This window comes from Equus asinus, chromosome 20 (genome assembly GCF_041296235.1).
Source record: "Equus asinus isolate D_3611 breed Donkey chromosome 20, EquAss-T2T_v2, whole genome shotgun sequence".
NCBI lineage: Eukaryota > Metazoa > Chordata > Mammalia > Perissodactyla > Equidae > Equus > Equus asinus.
The window spans coordinates 84,467,846-84,491,575 of NC_091809.1; the positions used below are offsets into that span (position 1 = coordinate 84,467,846).

At 40.4% G+C, this 23,730-nt stretch overlaps 1 protein-coding gene across 16 annotated transcripts in view; it reads left to right on the forward strand.

Moving 5' to 3' along the window:
• FAM168A (family with sequence similarity 168 member A) overlaps window positions 1-23,730 on the forward strand; it is a 179,143-nt gene that overhangs the window by 99,277 nt on the left and 56,136 nt on the right. For all 16 annotated transcript variants that reach the window (XM_070490738.1, XM_070490732.1, XM_070490737.1 and 13 more), the window contains one exon: window positions 9,196-9,283. In XM_070490738.1, the coding sequence (XP_070346839.1) occupies window positions 9,214-9,283 (70 nt within the window). In that variant the 5' untranslated portion in view covers window positions 9,196-9,213. The remainder of the gene's footprint in view (window positions 1-9,195; window positions 9,284-23,730) is intronic.

Genomic DNA, 23,730 nt, shown 5'->3' on the forward strand with positions numbered 1-23,730 from the left:
TTTCTCTTTATTTTTCCTTGAGGAAGATTGTTACTGGACTAACATCTGTGCCAGTGTTCCTCTATTTTGTATGTGGGATGCCTTGACCAGTGGTGGTAGGTCTGCACCCAGGATCTGAGCCCGCAAACCCCAGGCCACCAAAGCAGAGTGCATGAACTTAACCACTATGCCACCAGGCCAACCCCCCAGTCATATTTTTTAAATTACTGTTTTAATTTTTAAACTTGGCTTTCTAGAGGTCACCCTTGCATCAGCATAGATTAGTAGTCAGCCAATGATTGGTCTAAACCCTGGGTCAGGAAAGCTTCTACCCTTTGCTAATGGATCTATTTGTCATTTGGGGAATGCATTCAAAGTTAGGGCAATTTATATTTCTCCTCCAACCTTTACTTTCAGTGTGTTCAAGGCCTTATATTCACAGAGGGTCAGTAGATGGCTAAGACCCTTTCCAGTTTCTCCTTAGCAAGTGTGAAGCCTTACAGACCATCAGGGATCCCTTAGCGGGTCTTATCTTATCAAGACCCACTATGGCTGTTTTGTTCCCCAGAACTCCCTTTTAAATCTCTAGCTTATCTGCAGGTCTGTTGCCTTCCCTAACTAGTATTATGACCTTAGGCTAGCTGCAGTAGTGGCCTTCCTGGATTGTTTACCATTGTTCCCTAGATTGTCCCTCTATTGTTCTTGACAGTGACTCTGGGCGTTGGATTTTCTATGCTCAGCTTCAAATTAAATCAGCCCATTCTGGCAGCAGTCATCCTCTTGGCCTAGCCTGCTCTGATGGAATTACCCCCAGGGAGCTGGGGGTGGAGGGATAGGGGCAGCCTCTGGCTAAAATGCCATAGATTCTCACTGTTCTTACTATGGTTCAGTAATTTTTCTTGAATAAACATTTCTCAATTTGATGTATGCCTTTAGTTAATTTTCAGAGGCCTGAAATGGTTGTTTTGGACAGTCTTATCCAGTTTTATTGTTGCTTTTTGGAGAGAGGATTTGTTTAGTAGTTTAGGTGTTCTAGAAGTTCTGCCTCTTTGTATTATTTTTGGCACTTTAATTTTTAATTGTTTTTTTTTTCCTGAGGAAGATTTTCCCTGAGCTAACATCTGTTGCCATCGTCCTCTTTTTTTGCTGGAGGAAGATTTGCCCTAGGCTAACATCTGTGCCAGTCTTCCTCTATTTTGTATGTGGGTTGCCACCACAGCATGGCCACCTACGAGTGGTGTAGGTCTGCACCCAACATCTGAACCTGGGCCACCAAAGCAGAGTGCACCAAACTTAACCTCGAGGCTATGGGGCCAGCCCCTATTTTTAATTTTTAAAATCCCTGCAACTAGACCATGACCTCCTTTGGGCAGATACTATCTTTCTATTTTCCCTGTAGTATCCATCTCAATATGCATTAAACCTTTGAGCTTTATCTGTCAAATAACATTAGTAATCCTTGCATTGATTACTTCAAAGGATCAAGTGAAATAATGGTTAAAATCTCATTGTAAACTATAAGCACTTTGTAAATGGTAAAATTCCTTGAAAATTTTAAAGTAGTTTGCAAACTACAACACTAATTTTAAAGATTTTATTTTTTCCTTTTTCTCCCCAGAGCCCCCTGGTACATAGTTGTATATTCTTCGTTGTGGGTCCTTCTAGCTGTGGCATGTGGGACGCTGCCTCAGCGTGGCCTGACGAGCAGTGCCATGTCCACACCCAGGATTCAAACCAACAAAACACTGGGCCGCCTGCAGCAGAGCACGCGAACTTAACCACTCAGCCACGGGGCCAGCCCCAATGACACTAATTTTAAACACTGCAACCTCTTGTGCATATGGTACTTCCAAGTATTCATCCTTAGTCCCTGGTCTTTTTTTTCTTTCCCTGACATTTTATGCTCATAGATTTTGCTGTTGATTTGAAAGAAATGGCCCGGTGTTTCTGAGGACAGCAGCAGGTCACTTGCAGAACAGTCTTGGAATGAAAACCTGCTCTACCAGTGGGGAAGTCTTTAGCACCTTGGTCTGTTTTTCCTGTCACATGTCACCACTGTGTGTTCTGCCCAAGATGAGCTCTCAGTGGAGGCTTCTCTGGACATTCAAAATACATGCTGGAGAGATGTGGAGCCAAATAGTTGACGGGGATATGCCAAGAATTGCCAAGCACCTTGAAGCTTTTTTGTTGTGTTCTGGGGAAGCATGAAGGATGGTTCATTATTCATTCAACTACTATGTATTTAGTGCCCGTTATGTGCTAGGTAATATTCCGAGTACTGGGGGTACAAGACAAAATAAACAGAATCTTGTTCTTGTGGAATTTACTCTAATGGGGGTGGACACTAAACAGATAGGCAAGAAAATATGTCAGGTAGTGATAGATGACAGTAGGAAAAGTAAAGCAGGATGAGGAGACAGAGCATGTGGAGCAGCTATTTTAGATAGGTTGATTAAGGAAGTCATTTTTGATAAGGTGACATGAATGGAGTAAGGGAATATGCCATTTGGATATCTGGGGGAAAGGCATTCTAGGTGGGAAAAAGCAAGTGCAAAGACCCTGAAGCATAAGCACACATGGTGTATTCAGGGAACAAGGAGGTCATTATGACTGGAGTGGAGAAAGCAAGGGGATAGTGGAAGGAGTTCACCAGAGAGATGAATTTGTGAGGTCAAATCATATAAGGTCTTGTATACTTTTATAAGGACTTTGGATTTTATTCGGAATATGACGAGAAGCTATTGCAGAGTTGTGTTTGCTGGTACAAGTAGTGTAGACATACTGTGGTTTAGCCCAGGGAGCCCAGGAGCCATACTTGGCTCTGGAGAGAGAACTAGGCAGGACTTGCACAGTGGGTGCTTGTCCTACTTGTCTTAGTGAAGAAGTGAAATCAGGTTGGATAGGTAGGATATGGCGTCTAAGAATTCTAGGCAGCTGGCCGGAATAGAAGTCAGACAGTCAGTGCTTTTATTCTCTTATAACTGCCCATGTGTGCCCAGCAGGAACCCAGCAGGTAGATATGAATTGCCTTCATGGTGGGATCTATCAGAGTGCAAACAGAGCACAAGGGACCCCCAGTTAAAGGGGGGTTCAGAGCCTGCTATTCCAGAGGAGAATCCAGTGCTGGATTGGGAGACTAGGAAGACTGGGAAATTCGCGTGCACAGTGGAAGTATCTTGGACCTTCGAATCAGACAGACCTGGATATGTAACTGACTTTTCTCAGTTCTTAGTTATGAGATTTTGGGCAAATCACTTCATGTCTGGACTTTAGTTTATTTACCTATAATATAGTGAAAATAATACCTATTTTGCCAAATCACTGTGACCTTATTAAACTTAAAGAGACTTAATAAGGTAAGTCTCTAGCACAGTAGCTGTCACATGGTAGATATTAAATAAATAGTAGCTGCTAGTAATAGAGGTAGTATTTATAATAGTGATAATGGTTAACCCGTACAGAATGCTCGTTGTATATTATGCATTGTTATAAGCAGAGTTCGTAGGCATCTCAAATTTAAATCCAAATCCAAATTTCTATTCTTCACTCAAAACATGCTCCTTTCATAGTTTTCATCACAGTAGACAGCATTTTTATTATTCGAGTTTCTCAGGTTAGCTTTGGAGTCATTGTTAACGTCTTTCTTCCTCTCATACTCCATATTGAATCCATTAGTAATTCCTGTTGGGTTGATCTTCAAAATATATCCAAAATATGACTTCCCACCACCACCACCTCCACCACTGCTACTACCCTATTTCAAGCCACTATTACCCTTCATCTGAATTATTTCAATAGCATCCTAACTGATCTGCTTCTCCTCTTGCCTTCCTGCCATCTGATCTCAGTTCAACAGTCACAGTAATCTTCTTAAAATGAAGTCAAATCATGTCATTCTTCGCTCAGAACACTCCAGTGACTTCCCATCTCATTTAGAACAAAAACCAAAGTCCTTATAGTGGCCTACAAAGCCCTGAAAGGTTTGCCCCTCATTACCTGTGTGATCTGACTGCCTGCTCTTTTCTCTTCCATTCTCTGCACTCCAGCTAAACTGGGCCCCATGCTATTTCTCAAACATGCTTCCGCTTCAGGGCATTTGCATTTGCTATTTCCTTACTTGGATAGTTTCGTCTCAGAGACCTGGAAGGCTTGCTCCCTCAACTTATTCAAGTATTTGCTTAAATGTCACTTTCTCTAAACATCTTATGTAGAATTCTACCCCCACCCCTTGGTGCCCTCTACTCACCCTCAGTAGATTTTCTGTAGCATTTATTGCCATCTGATATACAATATATATTTTACTTTAAAAAACTTTTGTCTCTTTCTACCCACCCCCCCAACTAGAATATGAGGAATTTATGTTGTTCTTGTTCACTGCTGTGTCTCAGTTCCTCTGTCAAGCTTATGTGAGACCAATGGCATTTGGGAAAGAAAGTCTCTAGCAACATCCTCAGCTACCTTTTGGGCATCAAAATCTCCTTGGGAACATAAACACATAGATTCCTGAGCCCCATCCCAAATAGAGCATAGAGGATCTTGTATACCATGTGAAGGAGTTTGGATTTTATTCCCAAGGCTTTTGAGGAGAGTAATGCCCTTATCCAACCTGTGTTTTATGAAAGAATATCAAGGATGAATTAGAGTGGACTAGGGGACTGCCCGTGGCCGAGTAAAGTTCTCGCCCTCCGCTTCGGTGGCCCAGGGTTTCGCCAGTTCGCATCCTGGGCGTGGACATGGCACCACTCATCAAGCCATGCTAAGGCGGTGTCCCACGTGCCACAGCTAGAAGGATCCACAACTAAAATATACAACCATGTAATGGGGGGCTTTGGAAGAAGAAGGGAAAAAAACCAGAGTGGATTAGAATGGGAAAAAGAGACCTCTTGGGACTGTTGTAATAATTCAGACGAGATGAAGCTTAAACTAGAGGGCAGTAGCAATGAGAAAGGTAGGGTTGTCAGAACTTGGTGATTGATTGGGTGTGAAAGAGTGGGAGGAAATTGGGATGACTTCCAGGTTTTTGGCTTAGGTGCTAGGTGGATGGATTGTCAGTAACTCTGAGACAGGCAATACAGGATGGAAGAACGGGCTTGGGGAAAGATGGTGGGTTTACTTTTGGACATGATGAGTTTGAATGAGTTATCAGGAAGAAATGTTCAGGAAGTAGGTGTATGTGGGTGTGGATGTTTGTGTGAGTGTAGTGTTGTGATAATTATTTTGAGAAAGATGTGAATTTGGAAGTTATTAGGTTTCATGTATCATGAACTAATCTAGACAACCACTAATCTACTTTCTGTCTCTATAGATTTGCCTATTCTGGGTATTTCATGTAAATTGTATCATATAATATGTGGCCTTCTGTGACTGCTGCTTTCACTTAATATGTTTTCAAGGTTCATCCATGTTGTAGCATGCATCAGTACTTCATTCCCTTTTTATAAAAAGCTGTATATAATTCATATACCCTACAATTCAGTGATTTAAAATGTGCAATTCAATGGTTTTTAGTGTATTCTGTGAGTTGTTATCCATCACGACAATCAATTTTACATTTTCTTTACCTTTCCCGCAAAAAGCCATACCCCTTAGCTATCACCTCTCCGATCTTCTCATCCACTCCCACCCAACACTAGGCAACCACTAGTCTACTTTCTCTGTCTATAGATTTGCCTATTCTGGACATTCCTTATAAATGGAATCATACAATTTCTGGTCTTTTGTGTCTGACTTATTTTGCTTTTGCATGATGTTTTCAAAGTTCATCCATGTCGTAGCATGTATCAATACTTCATTCCTTTTTATTGCCAAATATTCCATTGTATGGATCCATTCATCAGTTGAACATAAATTGGGTTGTTTCCACCTTTTGACTATTATGAATAATGCTGCTGTGAACATTCATGTGGACATACATTTTCATTTCTCTTTGGTATATACCTAGGAATGGCATTGCTGGATCATATGGCAACTCTTATGTTTAACTATTTGAGGAACTGTCAGACTTTTTCCCAAAGAAGCTGCATCATTTTACATTCCCACCAGCGCTGTATAGGGGTTCCAGTTTCTCCACATCCTTGCCAACACTTTCTATTTATTATCGGTCTTTTTGATTCATATACACCATCCTAGTGGTATCTCATTGTGGTTTTCACTTGCATCTTTTCATGTGCTCATTGGCCATTTATATAACTTCTTTGAAGAACTATCTTCAGATCTTTTGCCCATTTTTTGATTGGGTTATTGGCCTTTTAACTATTGAGCTGAGTTCTTTATATATTTTAAATACAAATCACACGTCATATATATGATCTGAAAAAATTTTCTCCCATTCTGTGGGTTGCCTTTTCGTTTTCTTGATGATGTCCTTTAAAGCACAAAGTTTTTAGTTTTGATAAATCCAGTTTATTTTTTCCTTTGGTTGTCTGTGCTATTGGTATCATATTTAAGATTGCCAAATCCAAGGTCACAAAGGTTAATGCTGTATTTTTCTTCTTTCTTCTAAGAGTTTTATATTTTTACCTCTTTCATTTAAGTCTTTGATCCATTTGAGGTGCTAATCTTGATCCTCTCCCTTACTTGCTTTGTGATCTTGTAGTGTTCATTTGCCTTTCCTCAGCCTCATTGTTTTTAATTTGTAAAATGAAAGCTGATGTGTGTGTGTATAAATAAACAACAACAGAAAACAGATCACTGGTTGCCATGGGCTGTGAGTTGGGGGAGGGTATTGACTACAAAGATGAGAGAACTTTTTGGGGTGATGAAAATACTTAATATCTTAATTGTGGTGTTTGTACAACCATATACATTTTTCAGGGTTCATAGGTATGCCTAGAAGGGATATGTTTTAGTATACGTAAATTATACCTCAATAAACCTGTCTTTTAAAAAAAAACCTTAAATCAACTCTACAAAGTATATGTTGTTCTTTTCCATTTTGAGGCTAGAGGAAATTGAGGCTCAGAAAAGTTAGGGAACTTGCCTGTGACCCACATTTGATGTGTGGCAGTTCCAGAGTTTGAACCTAAATCTGCCTGATCATAGAGCTTGTGATCTTCCTACTCATTTTCAGCCTGTCCCTGAAAGTATTGACAGTGTATGGATTCTGTTGTAAAAGGCCAACCTTCCCTTGAAAGCCAGGAACACTGTCTGCCTGTGAGCAGCTCCCCAGAAGTAGCTCATATTCTTATTCCAAATTTTGAACTCCTGGCAGATCTCATTTCTATCAGTCGTTAGTTGGGATTGGAGTTGATGCTGTTGTTGAGTGCTGCCCAGGCATGATCTTCTTCTGAGGCTGTGGCCTTCATTTTGGAGCAGCGGGAGACCAGTTTCAAAGCTGATGAGTTTCTTTGGTTATGAAAAGTAATTTCGTACTTTGTCCAATCGGCAGCACAAGTACCTGCTCTGTAGGAGGGTGCTCCGATGTTTACAGGGCCAGTTGTGCTGCTTAGCACTTTAACAGTCTTCCTTCCCCCGGCTTATTTAGCAGAGAACTAGTTGGGTAGAAGAGAGATCCAAGCAGAGAAAATGTACAAGGAGCCTTCTGTATTGTTGTTGTTGTCACATCATCACCGTCATCATTTACATCTGCATGCCACTTTACCGTTTGCAGTGTATTTTAATGTCTCTGATCTGTCTTAATTCTCGCAGTACCCTGTCAGGAGAGTACTTATACTATAGTCGTGTGCTGCATAACGTTGTTTCAGTCAATGACGGACATTATGACGGTTGTTCCATAAGATTAGTACCACATAGCCTAGGTGTGTACCATCTAAGTTTGTGTAAGTATACTCTATGATGTTCACACGGTGATGAAATCCCCAGCAACGCATTTCTCAGAACGTATCCCCGTCATCAAGTGACGAATGACTGTATTTAGAGAAAGAGTGTTACTTGGCTGTATTCTTGGATAATTCTGGCTGCAAGAGTATTTTTTCCTGAAGTTGTGCTGAAATATATGTCTCCTTACTCTCATCCTCAAGTTCTTCTAGTTTCAGGTTGTTAACTGGTGGTAGTTTAATCTAGCCTGTTGCCCTGGGGTGTTTTGCCAGGGCTGCACAATGGGTACATTTCAGGAAGGTCTATCCTCTGAAATTGACCAGTGGCATTTTCCTTTTTTGTCTGACTGCCCCAGCTTCCTCTCCTTGGGAACTCCTCTTTTTTCCACTTCTCATTCCAGAACCCTGGACAGACTAATTAATCTCAGAGCAGTTGTCATCAAGTCAGCTGTTGACTGCTTGTCTTCAACATTTGACTTGTTTCCTATCTTGAGGTGCTACAGGAAGAAGTTAATGACCTAAAAAATTGCCCATGTATCATGTGAGCCTAGTTAGGAGGGAATTGTTTGATTTTTATGAAGTGTAAATAATATGTTTGGAGACACATTTTCAAACATGTGTCAGCCTATGTGTCAGAGATGGTTCCCTAAAGAAAGTGGGACAAATTGGCTGGCTAATAGAGCTTAATGACAGATTTTCCATTAATCAGAATGGAGAATGTGCTTCATTAAGATAATTAACAGAGCACTTGTGCAGGTGGTACTTACTGCATGCAAATTTCCAAGTTTCTTTCTTTCCCTTGAATAAATTTTGGAAGAGATCTTGGCTGTGTTTCCTTGTTTGCATTAAAATGATCAATGGCAGTAAGTTTCCCTTTTTTTAAAAGCTGCTAGTAACTGGTATGTTGTCCTCTGCAGGTGCAAGGGGTGAGTAATACGCTTTCTGCTTTCCCTTCCAGCAGCCAGTGTGCCCATCACCAGCACCCAGGCTCCTCTGGTGAACAGTAGAAGTGAATCCTTTCCCAGCTCCTGAACTAGGATCATTAGAATTAGAAAGGACCTCAGAGAGCCTAAACTAATTGATTTTACATCAGGATATTAAAGTCCAGAGAGGAGAAGTGACTTGGTCAATGCCATACAGTATGCTAATGGAAGAGTCGTCTGTGGGATAGTTGGACCAACACTGAACTGAGAGCCAAAAGGCTTGGGTCAACATTAGGTACCACCTCTCTGCTTCTCAGTATCTTCATTGGTATAACGGGAAAAGTGTCTAGCATAGGGCCAAGTACAAATAAACAGTTTTTTGTTTAGTACTCTTTCTACTATACCATTGCTTCTTGTTGCTTCTCTGTGAGCATAAACTGAAGATTATAGAGGGGAAGCTGATGTCAGGGAGAATGAGCAATCAGTAAATCAATGCTGTTTTCTTTGCTTCTCTGTAGGATCCGCAGTCTTCCACAATGAACCCTGTTTACAGCCCCGTGCAGCCTGGGGCTCCTTATGGCAACCCTAAAAACATGGCCTATACAGGTGAGTGGTGTGAGAATGGCTCTGATTTTGAGAAAAGGTGGTTAAGGACATGAGCAAATAACTTGTGGAATGACTTTTGGCATACTGCACCTCCAAAAGCCTTGGGGAAGCCTGGGAACTTGGAGAAGGGTGACGTGTCTGGGGTCTAGTGGGGATGGAAATGATGTTCGTGAGACTAAGGATTATTGAGTTATCAACTAGGGGGAAGGAAGGGAGGTAACATTTATTTATTGAGTACTTACCATGGGCCTGACCCTGTGCTAGGCACTTACACATACCATATTTCACTTAATCTTAAAGCAGTTCTACACAGTGCAGCTTATTATCATTTCACAGAGGAGAAAACCATAGTCACAGTAAGAAGCCCAAAACAAAAGTAGATATTTGAACCCAGCTCTTCTGATTTTCTTTCCTGAACTGCATACCAAGCTGTTTCCAACTTCTCTGCCTTTGTGTATGTTGTCCCTCTGTCTGGAATGCCATTGTCCCCTGACAACTTCACCTTATTCTTTAATAACTCAGCTCTGAGCTCAGACAGCACTTTTCCAGGAAGCATTCTCTCCCTTACTTGGCCTTAGGCAAGTTTTTTCCATAATTTAATTTAAATAATAAGGATAATAAAGCTGTTGTAATAAACACAAATATAGCAAAGATAAGCTGAAAATCTGCCTACTTCAGAATACCTAGAAAAGCTGGATAAAGTATAACTAACCTCTTATGTTTGTTAAGCTGGATACAATATAAAAAATAATTTTGTGTTATATAACAAACACAGGCAGAGTTGAGATTTAAAGAAAGAAAAAGAAATCTCCAGGGGTCAAAAAAAATGAAAAGGAAACTAAAACTCAGTGAGCTGATGTTGGACTGCTGCGTGAAGGTTTCTGGTTTGGGCAATCAAAGGGCTTGCCTTTTCACAGCCGCCGATGGGTGCAGGTGGTTTGGGAGATGAGGCCCTGGAGAAGCCGTGCGCCGGAACTCAAATTCCCCTGCATGAAGCTAGGACCTTAGAGAAGTCATATTGTCAGTGAAAAAAAAATTTGACTCAAAAGTATAGAGAGACAACAGGAAGCTTAGGTTAAAAAAGAAAGTTCCCCCAAAATTTGAAACCTTGGCCTGTGTGAAGTCAGAATTATTCTGCTTGTGTGGAGTTTATACTACCTGTGTGGTCCTAGAATCTCCAGTGAAGAAATTAACTTAAAATATAGTTCCCAGCTGATGATATTCCTTGGTGATTAGTAGAAACAAAGACAATCCTCCTTACTTCCCTCCCTCCCTCTGGAGGAGTGCTAATTATCTCATTTGATTCTCACAACTGTCCTGTGCAATAGATAATATTATCCCAGCCTATAAAAGACATTTAAATTTAGGGAGGTTAAGCAACTTGTCCAAAGTCACCTAGCTATTATCTGACAGAACAGGGCTTTGAACCTCGTTGTTCATTCACTCAAAACACGTTTACCAGGTTCTACCATGTGCCAAGCAGAGAGACAAGGTCTGCTCCCTTTCCAAACACTGCCTAATCTTCTTTGTGCAAACTGATAGGTAAATGCAACTGTTTTCCTCTTTCTCAAGTTTAGCAACTCAGTAAGAATGAAGGCAAGGAGGATCACAGGAAACCCGCAGGATTCCCCTGGGCTCTGTCTGCCAAAGCAGCTCAGTCCCGTCTGGCAAAGGAACTTAGGTTGCTGGAACACTCTGAACTGGAAAGGAAAAAGCAACAGGCTTCCTGAGCTAGTGGCGCATAGGACACTGGCCAATGGGTCCTGGTTACTGGAATTAATTTTATTAGAATAAATATATAATAGAAGTTCAAACAAAATATTTACTATTAAGGTTAAATAATAAGGATAATAAAGCTGTTGTAATAAACACAAATATATGAAACTGAAAGTTAGTGGTGACATTTATAGTCATATCAGGCTCACCCTCCAATATATTTCTGAATGTTTTTTGGTTTGCATAGAATTGAGAAAATCCTGATTTACAAACATAAGTAGCTGCAAATGTTAGCAGTCTTTTTTTTTAATTAACATGCATTTTTTTTTCTTTTGAGGAAGATTAGCCCTGAGCTAACTGCTGCCAATCCTCCTCTTTTCCCTGAGGAAGACTGGCCCTGAGCTAACATCCATGCCCATCTTTCTCTACTTTATATGTGGGACACCTACCACAGCATGGCGTGCCAAGTGGTGCCATGTCCACACCCGGGATCCTAACTGCAAACCTTGGGCTGCCGAAGTGGAACATGCGCACTTAACTGCTGCGCCCCAGGCCGACCCTTAGCATGCATTCTTAGAAACTTAAGTTAACACACTGATCATCTTATGTGTATACACGCTTTATAAAAATGGTTCTAAATTTTTTTTTTAAATCAAGTCAAATATTTGAGGAATCTCTGAAGCACTTCCCTACTGTTCTTACAGAACAAAGTTTAGAACAATCAGACGAAGAGTTCTCTGAGATCCCTCCATTTTCTGTCTAGGAGGCTACAGTATAGCATACACAGTAAAGTGCAAAGTTATAAGAAGAAAATGGTATATTGCACTCACTGCCAATGGCTCCCTTCTGGGGCAAAACAAGACAATTCTTAACCTACTTTTTGAGCTTCATTTCCCACTTTTCCCCCCTTTTCTACTCTTTACTCCAGCTACTCTCAAGTACTAACAGACACTGACCATAGCATACGCTTTTACCTCCATGTGTTTGTCACAGTGTTACCTTCGCCTTAGATTTATATTCATTATATTTTTGAAGGCTCATGATATGCTAAAGCACCATGTTAAACAACTACATAAATTTTCTCATTCACTACCCATTACCTCCCCATCTCTAATTATTTGTAAATAATAAAAACCATTATTAAGCACTTACTTTGTCCCAAATATTCTATGCTGAGCTATTATATGCTATTATATATATTATAGTACATACTGAGTGCCTGAGTGCTCATTTCACCCTTACAGCAGCCCTATGAAAGAGGGTAATACTATTGCCCTCATGTTATATGTGAGAACGCTGAGGCTCTGGGATGCTGCCTCAGCATGGCCTGATGAGCAGTGCCATGTCTGCGCCCAGGATCTGAACCAGTGAAACCCTGGGGCACCCAAATGGAGTGCACAAACTTAACCACTCGGCCATGGGGCTGGCCCTGAAACTGTGGTAATTTAATTCAGGTCATATGACTTGGCCAGTGTATATAGATTCTAAAGGGCGAGGAAAGATTTGAACTCAGGTCTTTATGATTTTAAAGTGTGTGTCCTTTCTGTACTCCTTTCATTGCTCCCAGTGATAAGCTAGGGGAGAGGGTTGTTTTTTTAGTTTCTAGGACTAGGGAGCCTTGCCTTTGAGAAGCTAGATGCCTCCTCTAGAGAGTTTGGGGTAGGCTAGGGGTGCAGAAGCAGCAAAAGTGGAGGATCAGGTCCATTGTGGTATGGTCTGCTTCAGAGGTAATGGGGTGGTAGCTACAAGGAACAGAGAGGTCAGAAAAACTCCCGATTTGAAATTCTCTCTGAAGTCTAAGGGGGAAATAAAATACAGCTTTGTAATTATGATTCTGGCACCAATTCCGATGTGTGGGTCGTTTTCCCCACACCAAGCAATTCTCTGACACCAGCTGGGTGTCCTACAATTCAGCTCGATTTTGACACTATCCGTCTGGCAATAGCATCAGATTCCACAGGTTAGGGGCTAAGTCCCAAAAGATTGTCTCCACTTCAGATGCCAGTTGCAATTCCAAGTTGTTACCTGTGCTTTTGATTGATTGGCTTATAAATCAGAGGTTTCCACAAACCTCTCCTTGAGTTCAGTTAATTTGCTAGAGCGGCCCACCGTACTCAGGAAACCAGTTTACTCACTAAATTACCAGTTTATCGTAAAAGGATATAACTCAGAAACAGCCAGGTGGAAGAGATGCATCGGGCAAAAGTGTGTGGAAAGGATGCAGAGCTTCCATGCCATCTCCAGGCACACCGCTCTTCCAGCACCTCCTCGTGTTCACCAACCTGGAAGCTCTCCAAACCATGTTCTTTTTGTTTTTTTATGGAGGCTTCATTACATAGGCATGATTGATTAAATCATTGGTCATTGGTGGTTGATTCAACTTCCAGCCCCTCTCCCCTTCCTGGAAGTCGAGGGGTTGAGACTGCAAGTTTCAACTCTCCAGTTACATGGTTGATTCCCCTGGCAATCAGCCCCCATCCTTAGGTGCTTTCCAAAAGTCACCTCATTAACATAAACTCAGGAGTGGATGAAAGGATGAAAGGGGTTTGTTATGAATATCAAGACAACTTTATCGTCTTATTACTTAGGAAATTCCAGGGATTTTAGGAGCTCTGTGCCAGGAAAGGGGACGAAAACCAAATATATATTTCTTATTGTAAATCACGATATTACTGCAATGCAGTGTATTCTCATGAACAGCTATCTTCTAGCCAATTGAGTGTTCTCTCTCTCTTTACTTTTTAAAGCTCCTATACTGAGCACTTCATATGTGCCAAAAGGTGAGCTCAGTGTTTTATAGACAATATTTATTTTTATACTTGCAGCAATCCTATGAGGATTATGTTATATAATAGTGGTTATAACCAGCTCCTTGTAAATCTTGGAAAAGTAAACTGAGAATATTATATGTTCATCTGCTTTAAAATACTTAAAGCATAGATAGTGTTATAGACTGAATGTTTGTATCCCCCCAAATTCATATGGTGAAACTCTAACCCCCTCAATGTGATGGTATTTGGAGATGGGGCCTTTGGGAGGTAATTAGGTTTATATGTGACCATGAGGGTGGGGCCCTCATGATGGGATTAATGTCCTTATAAGAAGAGGAAGAGACACCAGAGCCCTCTTTTGCTGTGTGAGGACACAGCAAGAAGGCTGCTGTCAGCAAGCCAGGAAGAGAGTCCTCACTAGAACCCAGCCCAGCTGGCGCCCTAATCTGATACTTCCAGCCTCCAGAACTGTGAAAAGTAAATTTCTGTTGTTTGGGCTACCCGGTCTATGGTATTTTGTTGTGGCAGCCTGAGCTGACTAATAAGATGTAAGTACAGTGAATACTTGAATACCCTTCCTCGAGATTCAGTATGACAATGGGCGCTTTACAAACTAGGGCATTTCTTTTTCCAAAAGACCTTGGAAATGTTTCTCTGCTAGAAGTTTGAAATATAATCAAGACCTAAAGATTCTCCTCTTTTCTTTCCTTTCCTTTTCTCTTCTTAAAATGTTCTGATGGTGTCAATGTCCAAGCTTCATCCAGAGGTCTGATATATGTGCTGAAAAGAGGACAGGTTTTTGGAGTCTGTCAGATTTTGGCTAAAATCTAGGCTGTGCCACTTATTAGCTGTGGGACCTTGGATGAATTATTATAACCTTTCTGAATATCAGTTTCCTCAACTGTAAAATGGGATAATGATCTTTACAGATAGTTGGTTCATGGGTCTATGAAAATGCTTATAAAGCTTCTAGCATCATGCCTAGCTCATAGGTGATGCTCAGTTAATGGTTGTTATAATGCACAGTGATGAGTATACCTCTGTAGGGAAAAGAGTATGAAATATAGAGTTAGTGACTTAGATTCTAGACCTGATTCTGCCACTTAAAAACTATGTGACATCAGGTACGTTATAAAACTTTCTGGGCCTCAGTATATTATCTGCAGATATGTATATAGGATTTTCATATTATATATATGTGAAAAAGGATTAGGAATTCCTTTTTCACAAGATAGCTGAGAGTAATAAATGTAACAGGGCCGGCCATTGACTCATGGTAAAGTTTCCAGTTAGAAAAGAATTCTGGAATATGAGAACAGATGAACCCCTTAAACTAACCCATCATTATACAGATGAGAAGATGGGGAGTGTTTTCCAAAAAGCCTTGGAGCTGGTCTGGAACCTGAGTCTCCTCATTCTGGGTCTGTGTATTCATTGTCTCTACTACAAAATAGCAACCACGGTTTCAGCCTTCCTTGTCTACCTCCTGTCCTGGCCACTTCCCAGTCCTCTGCTGGCCCATACTAGCTCATGTGCTGTCCCCCTCCTGTGCTGGGCCCTCAGTGAATTTCCTGGTTTTAGCCTGCAGCAAATGTGTTCAAATACTTCAAATACCCTAACAAAAGACATGACCTTCAAAGATGAAAAGCTAGGAAATTGAACTGCTCAAAGACGTCACTATTATTTTTCACCATTTCCCCCCCTAGAATGCTGCTTTTGCTTAAATATTGTCAATTTAAGAAAGATTTATATTTGATACAGCAGTTTATCAGCTAGAGGACCTTGATAAGTAAGCTGACAGCCTGCAGATACAATGAATAATCTGGTATATCAGCAAGATTAAAAAAGAAAATCTTCCTCTGCAATGACCCAAGCCCTGCACCCTTCATCCTCGTTTCTAAGGATCATCTGGTGGAGCTTTTAAGATGAGCTAATGTTTGTGCTTTGTTCTTTGCAAATAACTTTTATGGGTTTTTTCCCTTGTATTCATTTCTTGTAACAAGTCTGAGAAGATAGCCCTCATTTTCCAGTTGAAATGGCTGGGGATCAGCTTTCCCAAGGTCACACTGTATAGCAGAGCCCAAACTCCAGGCTTTCTGCATTACAAAGCAAGTGCTTTTACTGCTCTGGTGCACATGGCTGTGTCTTGGATACCGCAGTGATTAGGATCTTAGATGAGCCTGAGAAATGGATTCTGATTCCTGAAACTGCTCCACAAAACCCCCTTCCGGTGTTCAAACTGATCTCTGCTCAGAAAAGACTTCTCAGGTCACTTAATTACTTGCTCAGCTATGGTTGAAGAAGAGCCTCTAAGGAAAATTCTTAGTAACTCTTCTCACTGTAGTTACTGGTAATCTCCTTGTTAAATCCAATGGACCCTCAGTCACTCCTCATCCTAATTTGACATCTCTACATCAGTTGACATTCCTGATTCCTCCCTTCTTGATGTTTTCTCTTTCCTTTCTTTTCATTGATTCTACCATAATTTTTCTGTTTATTTTTCCATTTGTTCTTCCTTTCTTCCTCTCTGGATGTTCCTGAAACTCAGTCTCCTTTCAGGTTTTTCTTCCCCTACTCACCCATTGAAAGTTTGTGTTGCCCAAGTAAAATAATCAAAACAAGAAATAATAAATGTTGGAGAGGGTGTGGAGAAAAGGGAACCCTCATACACTGCTGGTGGAAATGCAAACTGGTACAGCCGCTATGGAAAACAGTATGGAGATTTCTCCAAAAATTAAAAATAGAAATACCACATGACCCAGCCATCCCACTACTGGGTATCTATCCAGAGAACTTGAAATCAGCAATTCAAAGAGCTTCATGCACCCCTCTGTTCATTGCAGCATTATTCACAATAGCCAAGACGTGGAAGCAACCTTAAGTACCCATTGACTGATGATTGGATAAAGAAGATATGGTATATATATATACAATGGAATACTACTCAGCCATAAAAAGGATAAAATCATCCACAACAACGTGGATGGACCTTGAGGGTATTAGTTAAGCTAAATAAGACAGACAGAGAAAGACAATTTCTATATGACTCCACTCGTATGTGGAAGATAAACAAACACATGGACAAAGAGAACAGATTAGTGGTTACCAGGGGGTGGAGGGGTGAGCACAAAGGATGAAGTGGTGCACCTATAATATGACTGACAAATAATGTACAACTGAAATTTCACAAGGTTGTGAACTATCATAATCTCAATAAAAAATAAAATAGAAAAAAAAAGTTGGTTTTGCCCAAGGACCTAATTTCTCTTCTTCCTTAAGTTTCAGCTACTGTCTGTAGGCTGATGATTCATAAACTCCAGCTCTGCAGCAAACTTCTCTTCCCAGCTTCCTACAGTTTATCCAGCTGTCTTCTGAACATCTTCTCCATGAATATCTCACACTTTGCTCAGATGCATCATGTCTAAAACTGAGCTTATCTTACTTTTTCCCTGTAATCCATTTTTCCTTTTATCAATTTGTGACTGGTACCGTCAACCACCTATTCCCTCAAATCAGAAACATAGGAGTGATCCTTGATACACCTTTTTCTTTTGCTTTCTAAAGCTAGTACCTAAGTCCTGTCTTTTTTTTTAAATTGTGGTCAAATACATATAACATAAAATTATATACCATCTTAACCATCTTTAAGTGTACAGTGCAGTGGCATTAAGTACGAATTGTGCAGCCATCACCACCATCCATCCATAGGACTCTTTTCATGTTGCACAACTGAAACTCAGTACCCGTTAAACAGTAACTTCTCATTTTCCCCTTCTTCCAGCCTCTGGCAACCCCTATTCTACTTTTTGTCTCTATGACTTTGGCTATTCTATCTACTTCATATAAATGGAATCATACAGTATTTGTGCTTTTATGGCTGGTTTATTTCATTCAACATGATATCCTCAAGGTTGGTCCATATTGTAGCATGTGTCAGCATTTCCTTCCTTTTTTAGGCTGAATAATATTCCATTATCTCTATATGCCACATTTTTTTTAATCCATTTTTCTGTCAATGGACACTTGGATTGCTTCCACCTTTTGGCTATTATGAATATGCTGCTATGAACATGAGTGTACAAATATCTCTTCAAGATCTTGCTTTCATTCCTTTTGAGTATATATTCAGAAATAGAATTGCTGGATCGTATCATAATTCTTTTTTTTTTTTGAGGAACCTCAACTGCACCATTTTACACTCCACCCGCAGTGCATAAGAGTTCCAATTTCTTCACATCCTTGCCAACACTTGTTTTTTTCTGTTTTTGTTTGTTTGTTTGTTTTGGTAACAGCCATCCTAATGGGTGTAATATGTCTTTTTTTTTTTAAAACCTCTTCACATTTCTCAGATTGGACCTTTCTTCTCCATCCTTCCCTCCCTGATCAAGCAGGCCATTATTACTCTTTCTTTGATTATTTACATTGCCCCCTAACTGGTCTTCCTGACTCCTTTCACATAGCTTCTCCCTAGTGCATTCTTTACATAGCAACCAAAATCATTTTTCTCATTTGAAAGTTTGACCACATCACTCCAGTGCTTAAAATCGTTTAATGATTCTTCACTGTCCTTTAGATAAAGTCCAAACTCCTTAGCTTACAATAGGAGGTGTTTATAACCCGACTATTCAGATCTCTCCAGCTCGTCTCCTGCTCATCTTGTATGTCTATATTCTTAGTCCAGATGGTGACTGGTATTATGTTTTTACTTAGAGCTATAATTTCATTAGAGATCATCAAGTCCAATCCTCTTCCCAGGTAAGGAACTTGAGGTCTTATAAGTAACTAAGGAAAGCACTTATTATGCTTCATGATGAATTCAGTATCTGATTTCTTCTGTATCTCTAGTGCCCAGCTCAGCCCCTGGCATGCCATGAATATTGACTAAGTATTTTTTTAGACAAGTAGATAGATGTCAAAGTTGGAAGTAGAACCCGAAACCTTGGTAGCCAAGCTAGTTCTCTTTCTGCTCACTTTATGCTGCTGTTTTATTTCCAAGACACTTACGTATAAAGCATCTAGTATGTAGTTAGCCTCTTAGTAGAGTACTAAGTAGTACTAAAGTACTAAGTAGAGTAGAGTAGTACTAAAGAATTAGTAGCCATCGTTTTGTTATTAGTCATTATTATATTCCCATCACCTAGCACAGGGACTGGTACAGAGTAAACTCTCAGTAAATTTTGAAGGGAGGAAGGAAGGCAGGCAGGCAGGAAGGAAAGAAGGAAGGAAGGAAGATGGGAATCTAATGAGTGAAGGAGGTCACATCAAAGAAGTATGAGGTGGGATTGAAGGAAAGACTTCTTTGATTTGACTGCCCTTGCCTAATGAGTAGTCCTCTGCCATGGCAAGGAGAGCCTGGGACAAATAGCCAGTGTGGGAAAGATTGTTCTTGCTTGTAGGTAAATGAACTCAGGTCCAGAAAAATTTAATTTGGATATCTGTTGTGACGGTCAGCCTCTCTGGAGGGACCAGATAGAACAGGGAGATTTTGCTGCTTATGAGTTATGTAGAGATAGCAGAGATCATCAGAGAAAACAGAAGGGGAACTTCTCCCCTAGCCCACTTGGTTTATGGCAAATTTTCTTTTTTAGAACAATGATAGTTGAAATCTGACAATTACTTTGAGCTTCTTAGCAAGGAAGAGCTGTCCTCCAACTTCCTTTATTATCTATGTAGTCAGCCTTGGACTGGCTCACTTTGAGTCTTGACTTCTTTGCTAAAAAAGACAGATTTGACTCTTTTTTTTTTTTGAGGAAGATTAGCCCTGAGCTAACATCCATGCCCATCTTCCTCTGCTCTATATATGGGACACCTGCCACAGCATGGCTTGATAAGTAGTGCATAGGTCCCTGCCCAGGATACGAACTGGTAAACCCTGGGCCGCCGAAGATGAGCACACGAAGTTAACCACTACGCCACCAGGCCACACCCTAGATTCGACTTTTAAAAACAAAAATTGACTCTCCTATGACAAATTTTCTGTGGAGCATGAGAAAACAAGGCCCAAAAAACCCCATGTAATAATAGGTAAGAAATACAGGGGCCGGCCCGGTGGTGCAGCAGTTAAGTGCACAAGTTCCACTTCTCAGCAGCCCCGGGTTCACCGGTTCAGATCCTGGGGACGGACATGGCGCCGCTTGGCATGCCGTGCTGTGGTAGGCATCCCACATATAACGTAGAGGAAGATGGGCATGGATGTTAGCTCAGGGCCAGGCTTCCTCAGCAAAAAGAGGAGGACTGGCAGTATTTAGCTCAGGGCTAATCTCAAAAAAAAAAAAGAAATATAATACTTTACAATTTACAAAATTCTTTACCATTTGTGATTTCATTGAATACTTAGAACAGTACTGTGAGGTAGAAATTTTTATTAGAACATCCATTTTACAGATGAAGAAAGACACAGAAAGGTTAATAAATGTGTACAAGTTTATACTGCTAGTAAATGGCAAAGCTAAGACTAGAGCTTAGGTTTATTGGACTCTAAATCCAAACCCAATGCCCTCCCCCCTCCACCAAGCTGGCATGCAAGGCCTCTCTGGGTTTTGGAGAACACACAAGGAGTGAGTGTGTCTGCCTCTGATACATGGTGTGTGATGGCAGTATAAAAAAGCAGATGGATTAAATCTTGTCTGGGCAAGAATCATGTGCATTAAACTGATTTTCTGTTTGCTTGTGACTGGTTTACTTTTCTAGATCACAAAATGATTTCCCACAAAACTGTATGAAAAATATTCACTGCTGCCTTACTTGATTTTAGTATTGAAACAGTTCCTCCTGCAGAGGGACTTGAATGAAGTTTCTACAGGAGGAATTAGCTTGTACAGCCTAATCTTAATGGCCATTAGCTTTCTACAGTTGCATCCAAGAATTGATGCCCGGAGAGCTGATGAAAACTTTGGAATGCTTCTTGTAGAATTTTTTTTTTTTTTTTTTTTAAAGATTGGCACCTCAGCTAACATCTGTTGCCAGTCTGCTTTTCTTTTCTTCTTCTTTTTCTTCTCCCCAAGGCCCTCCAGTAAGTAGTTGTAACTCCTAATTGTGAGTGCCTCTGGTTGTGCTATGTGGGACGCCACCTCACTATGGCTTGATGAGTAGTGCCATGTCCGCGTCCGGGATCGGATCCAGCGAAACCCTGGGCCACCAAAGCGGAGCGTGTGAACTTAACCACTCGGCCACGGGGCTGGCCCCAAGAATTTTTTGAACTCTGAAGAAGAAATTTTAATTACTTGAGAACTGGTATTAGAATAAAAGAAGAAGGTGCCTTTTTCTGTAGAAAAGACTAACCTTTTCCCCCAAAGAAAGAAATATTGGTCATATTGAGTTATTATTCCCCTGCTCCTTCTTGGCTTCCTATTCTCTGTAGGAGTTGTTCATTTATTTCTTGTCTTTTTAGACTGTGAGCTCCTTGAGGGTAGAAGTCAGGTACCGCCTGTGCCTAGAACAGAGTAGGCAGTAACTCATTAAATATGCATTGAATTAATTTATCATTATGTTTATATTAACTACAATATTAGTGTTGCTGTTGATAATTATTATAATAGTAACCACCATTAATGGCTGTCAGTGGACTGCCACGCAGTTTACAAACATTATCTCCAGTTCTCATGATAACCATATAAAGGAGAGCTGTTATTATTTTGTGTATGACGGAATCATGTTCAACTACAGTACATAACTTTCCCAGGGTTATATAGCTTGTAAGTGTCACCCCAAGTGAAATATAGATATACTTAAAAAATTTTTTTTTGCTTCATTTATTGTGGCAAAATATACATAAAATTTACCATTTTAACCATTTTTAAGTATACAGTTTAGTGGCATTAAGCAACTTCACAATGTTGTGTAACCATCCCCACTATTTCCAGAACTTTTTCATCAGCCCAAATAAAAATTCTGTGACCATGAAACAATAATTTCCCCTTTCTCCCTCCCTCCAGCACCTAGTAACCTCTAATTTACTTTCTGTCTCTATCAATTTGCCTATTTTAGATATTTCATATAAGTGGAATCATACAATATTTGTCCTTTTATTTGGCTTATTCCACTTAGCATAATGTTTTCAAAGTTCATCCATGTTGTAGCATGTATCAAAACTTCATTCCTTTTGTGGCTGAATAATATTCCCTTGTATGTATATGCCACATTTTGTTTATCCACTCATCTGTTTCCTTAAATCCTCTGGAATAAACTTCAGCCCATGGAGGTTGAATCATGGCTGCCATCCTCTGTGCTGTCCCTCAGCCATCAAAAGCAGTAATCAGCAATCAAACATATAAACCGGATATTTGGAGGACAGTCCTTATTGCCGACGCTAGCCAGCAGTAGGTACCAGGAACTTGAGCCTCCACCCACACTGTTGCTGGCTTCTCTGATGGGGCATGGTAGCTGCTGGTCAGAAGACTGAAATTAACTGAAATTTACCAGCCTCGTTGTCAGGCTTCCCCTTGATGCTGCAGATTTTCTGACTAGACTCTAGTGTTCCAAAAGAGTTACTTCAGACAGTTTCTGCCAGCTCAGCTTTGGTAGAGAGACGGATTTCTGGAGTGTGCTATTCTGCCATCTTCCATGACGTCACTCCCAATATAGATATCCTTTTAAAAAAAACCTTTGGAGTCATAAAGAAAAAGGTTTGTTGCCATTGTATAAAACAAAGTATCAGCTCGGGATTTTTTTTCTGGGTAAGGTCTTGATATATCACAGTATTCTTTGCAAATGAAAAATAGCCATCATCCTGCTTGATGGTGGGAAACGTGCTTTCCATGTATTTGTTCATAGTGACAGATTTCCAGAATTAACTGAAGTCCCCAACAGTGTATTCAGTCATTGGCATATTTCTATAAAATGATGGAAATATTATCCTATAGCTTACCTTATTCCTTGTCTTCTGTTTTGGTGAAAAAAAATCTTTACTTATTGCCATGCAAAGAGGTTTGAATTAAGATTTAAGTGCTTGCTTATGCCTGGAGAGATTTTCTTTAAGGTTTTGCATTAAGATATTTCAAACTTACCTTGCCACCCTCCAGGGTGCTAGCTCTCACATCTTTTCTCTGGGAAGACATTCTTTGATTGGCAGCAGGTTTGCTAACAGAGCTCTGAGGAACACCAGATTCCAGCCCTGATTCTAGTAATAGTAGTTCTATAGTGACCATTTATTGAGCACCAAGTTATACCAGACGTGAACTGGATGCTTTATATAGTTCCTCTCATTTAATCCTCATAATAACATCCCCACAAGATATAGTCATGCATCATGCATCACTTAGTGACAGGGATACATTCTGAGAAATGCATCATTAGGTGATTTCATCATCGTGTGAAAATCGTCGAGTGTACTTACACAAAACTAGATGGGATAGCCTACTGCACACCCAGGATGTATGGTACTAATCTTATGGGACCACTGTCATATGTGGTCCATTGTTGACCAAAATGTCATTTTGCGGTGCATGACTGTATTATTACTGAGTTTTATAGATGGAAAAACTGATACAGGGAGATTAAAATTACTTTTCAAGGTCACAGAGGATTTCATTACAGTTTTGCTGGGCTCCAAAGACCTTAGTCTGACCTTTATCCCATGCTGAATAAGGGGAAGGCCTAGAATAAAAAAGTTCCTTTATTTTGGCTCAGTTTCCTCTTCAAAAAATGAGAAGGTTGCTCCTCAAGATGCCTTAGGAGCTATTAAAGGGGAAGGGTAAGCCAAATAGGTGCTCCCTTCCCCTCTGGTGGGTATCTGTTCATGCCTATTTTATATGTTAGACCTCCAGGAGAGATTTTGTTTGATGCAAAGGATTCTGCTGCCACAGGAGGAGGCCTGAGTGAACTGGTCAGGATGAACTCTCACTGTCCAGTTTTCTTACATACTCTTTTCTTTAAATTGTAAGATTATCACTTTTGTGAAGACACACACCCACAGTGACTGTGTATCCTTTGTACGTATTGCCTCTCCGTAGACTCCCTACC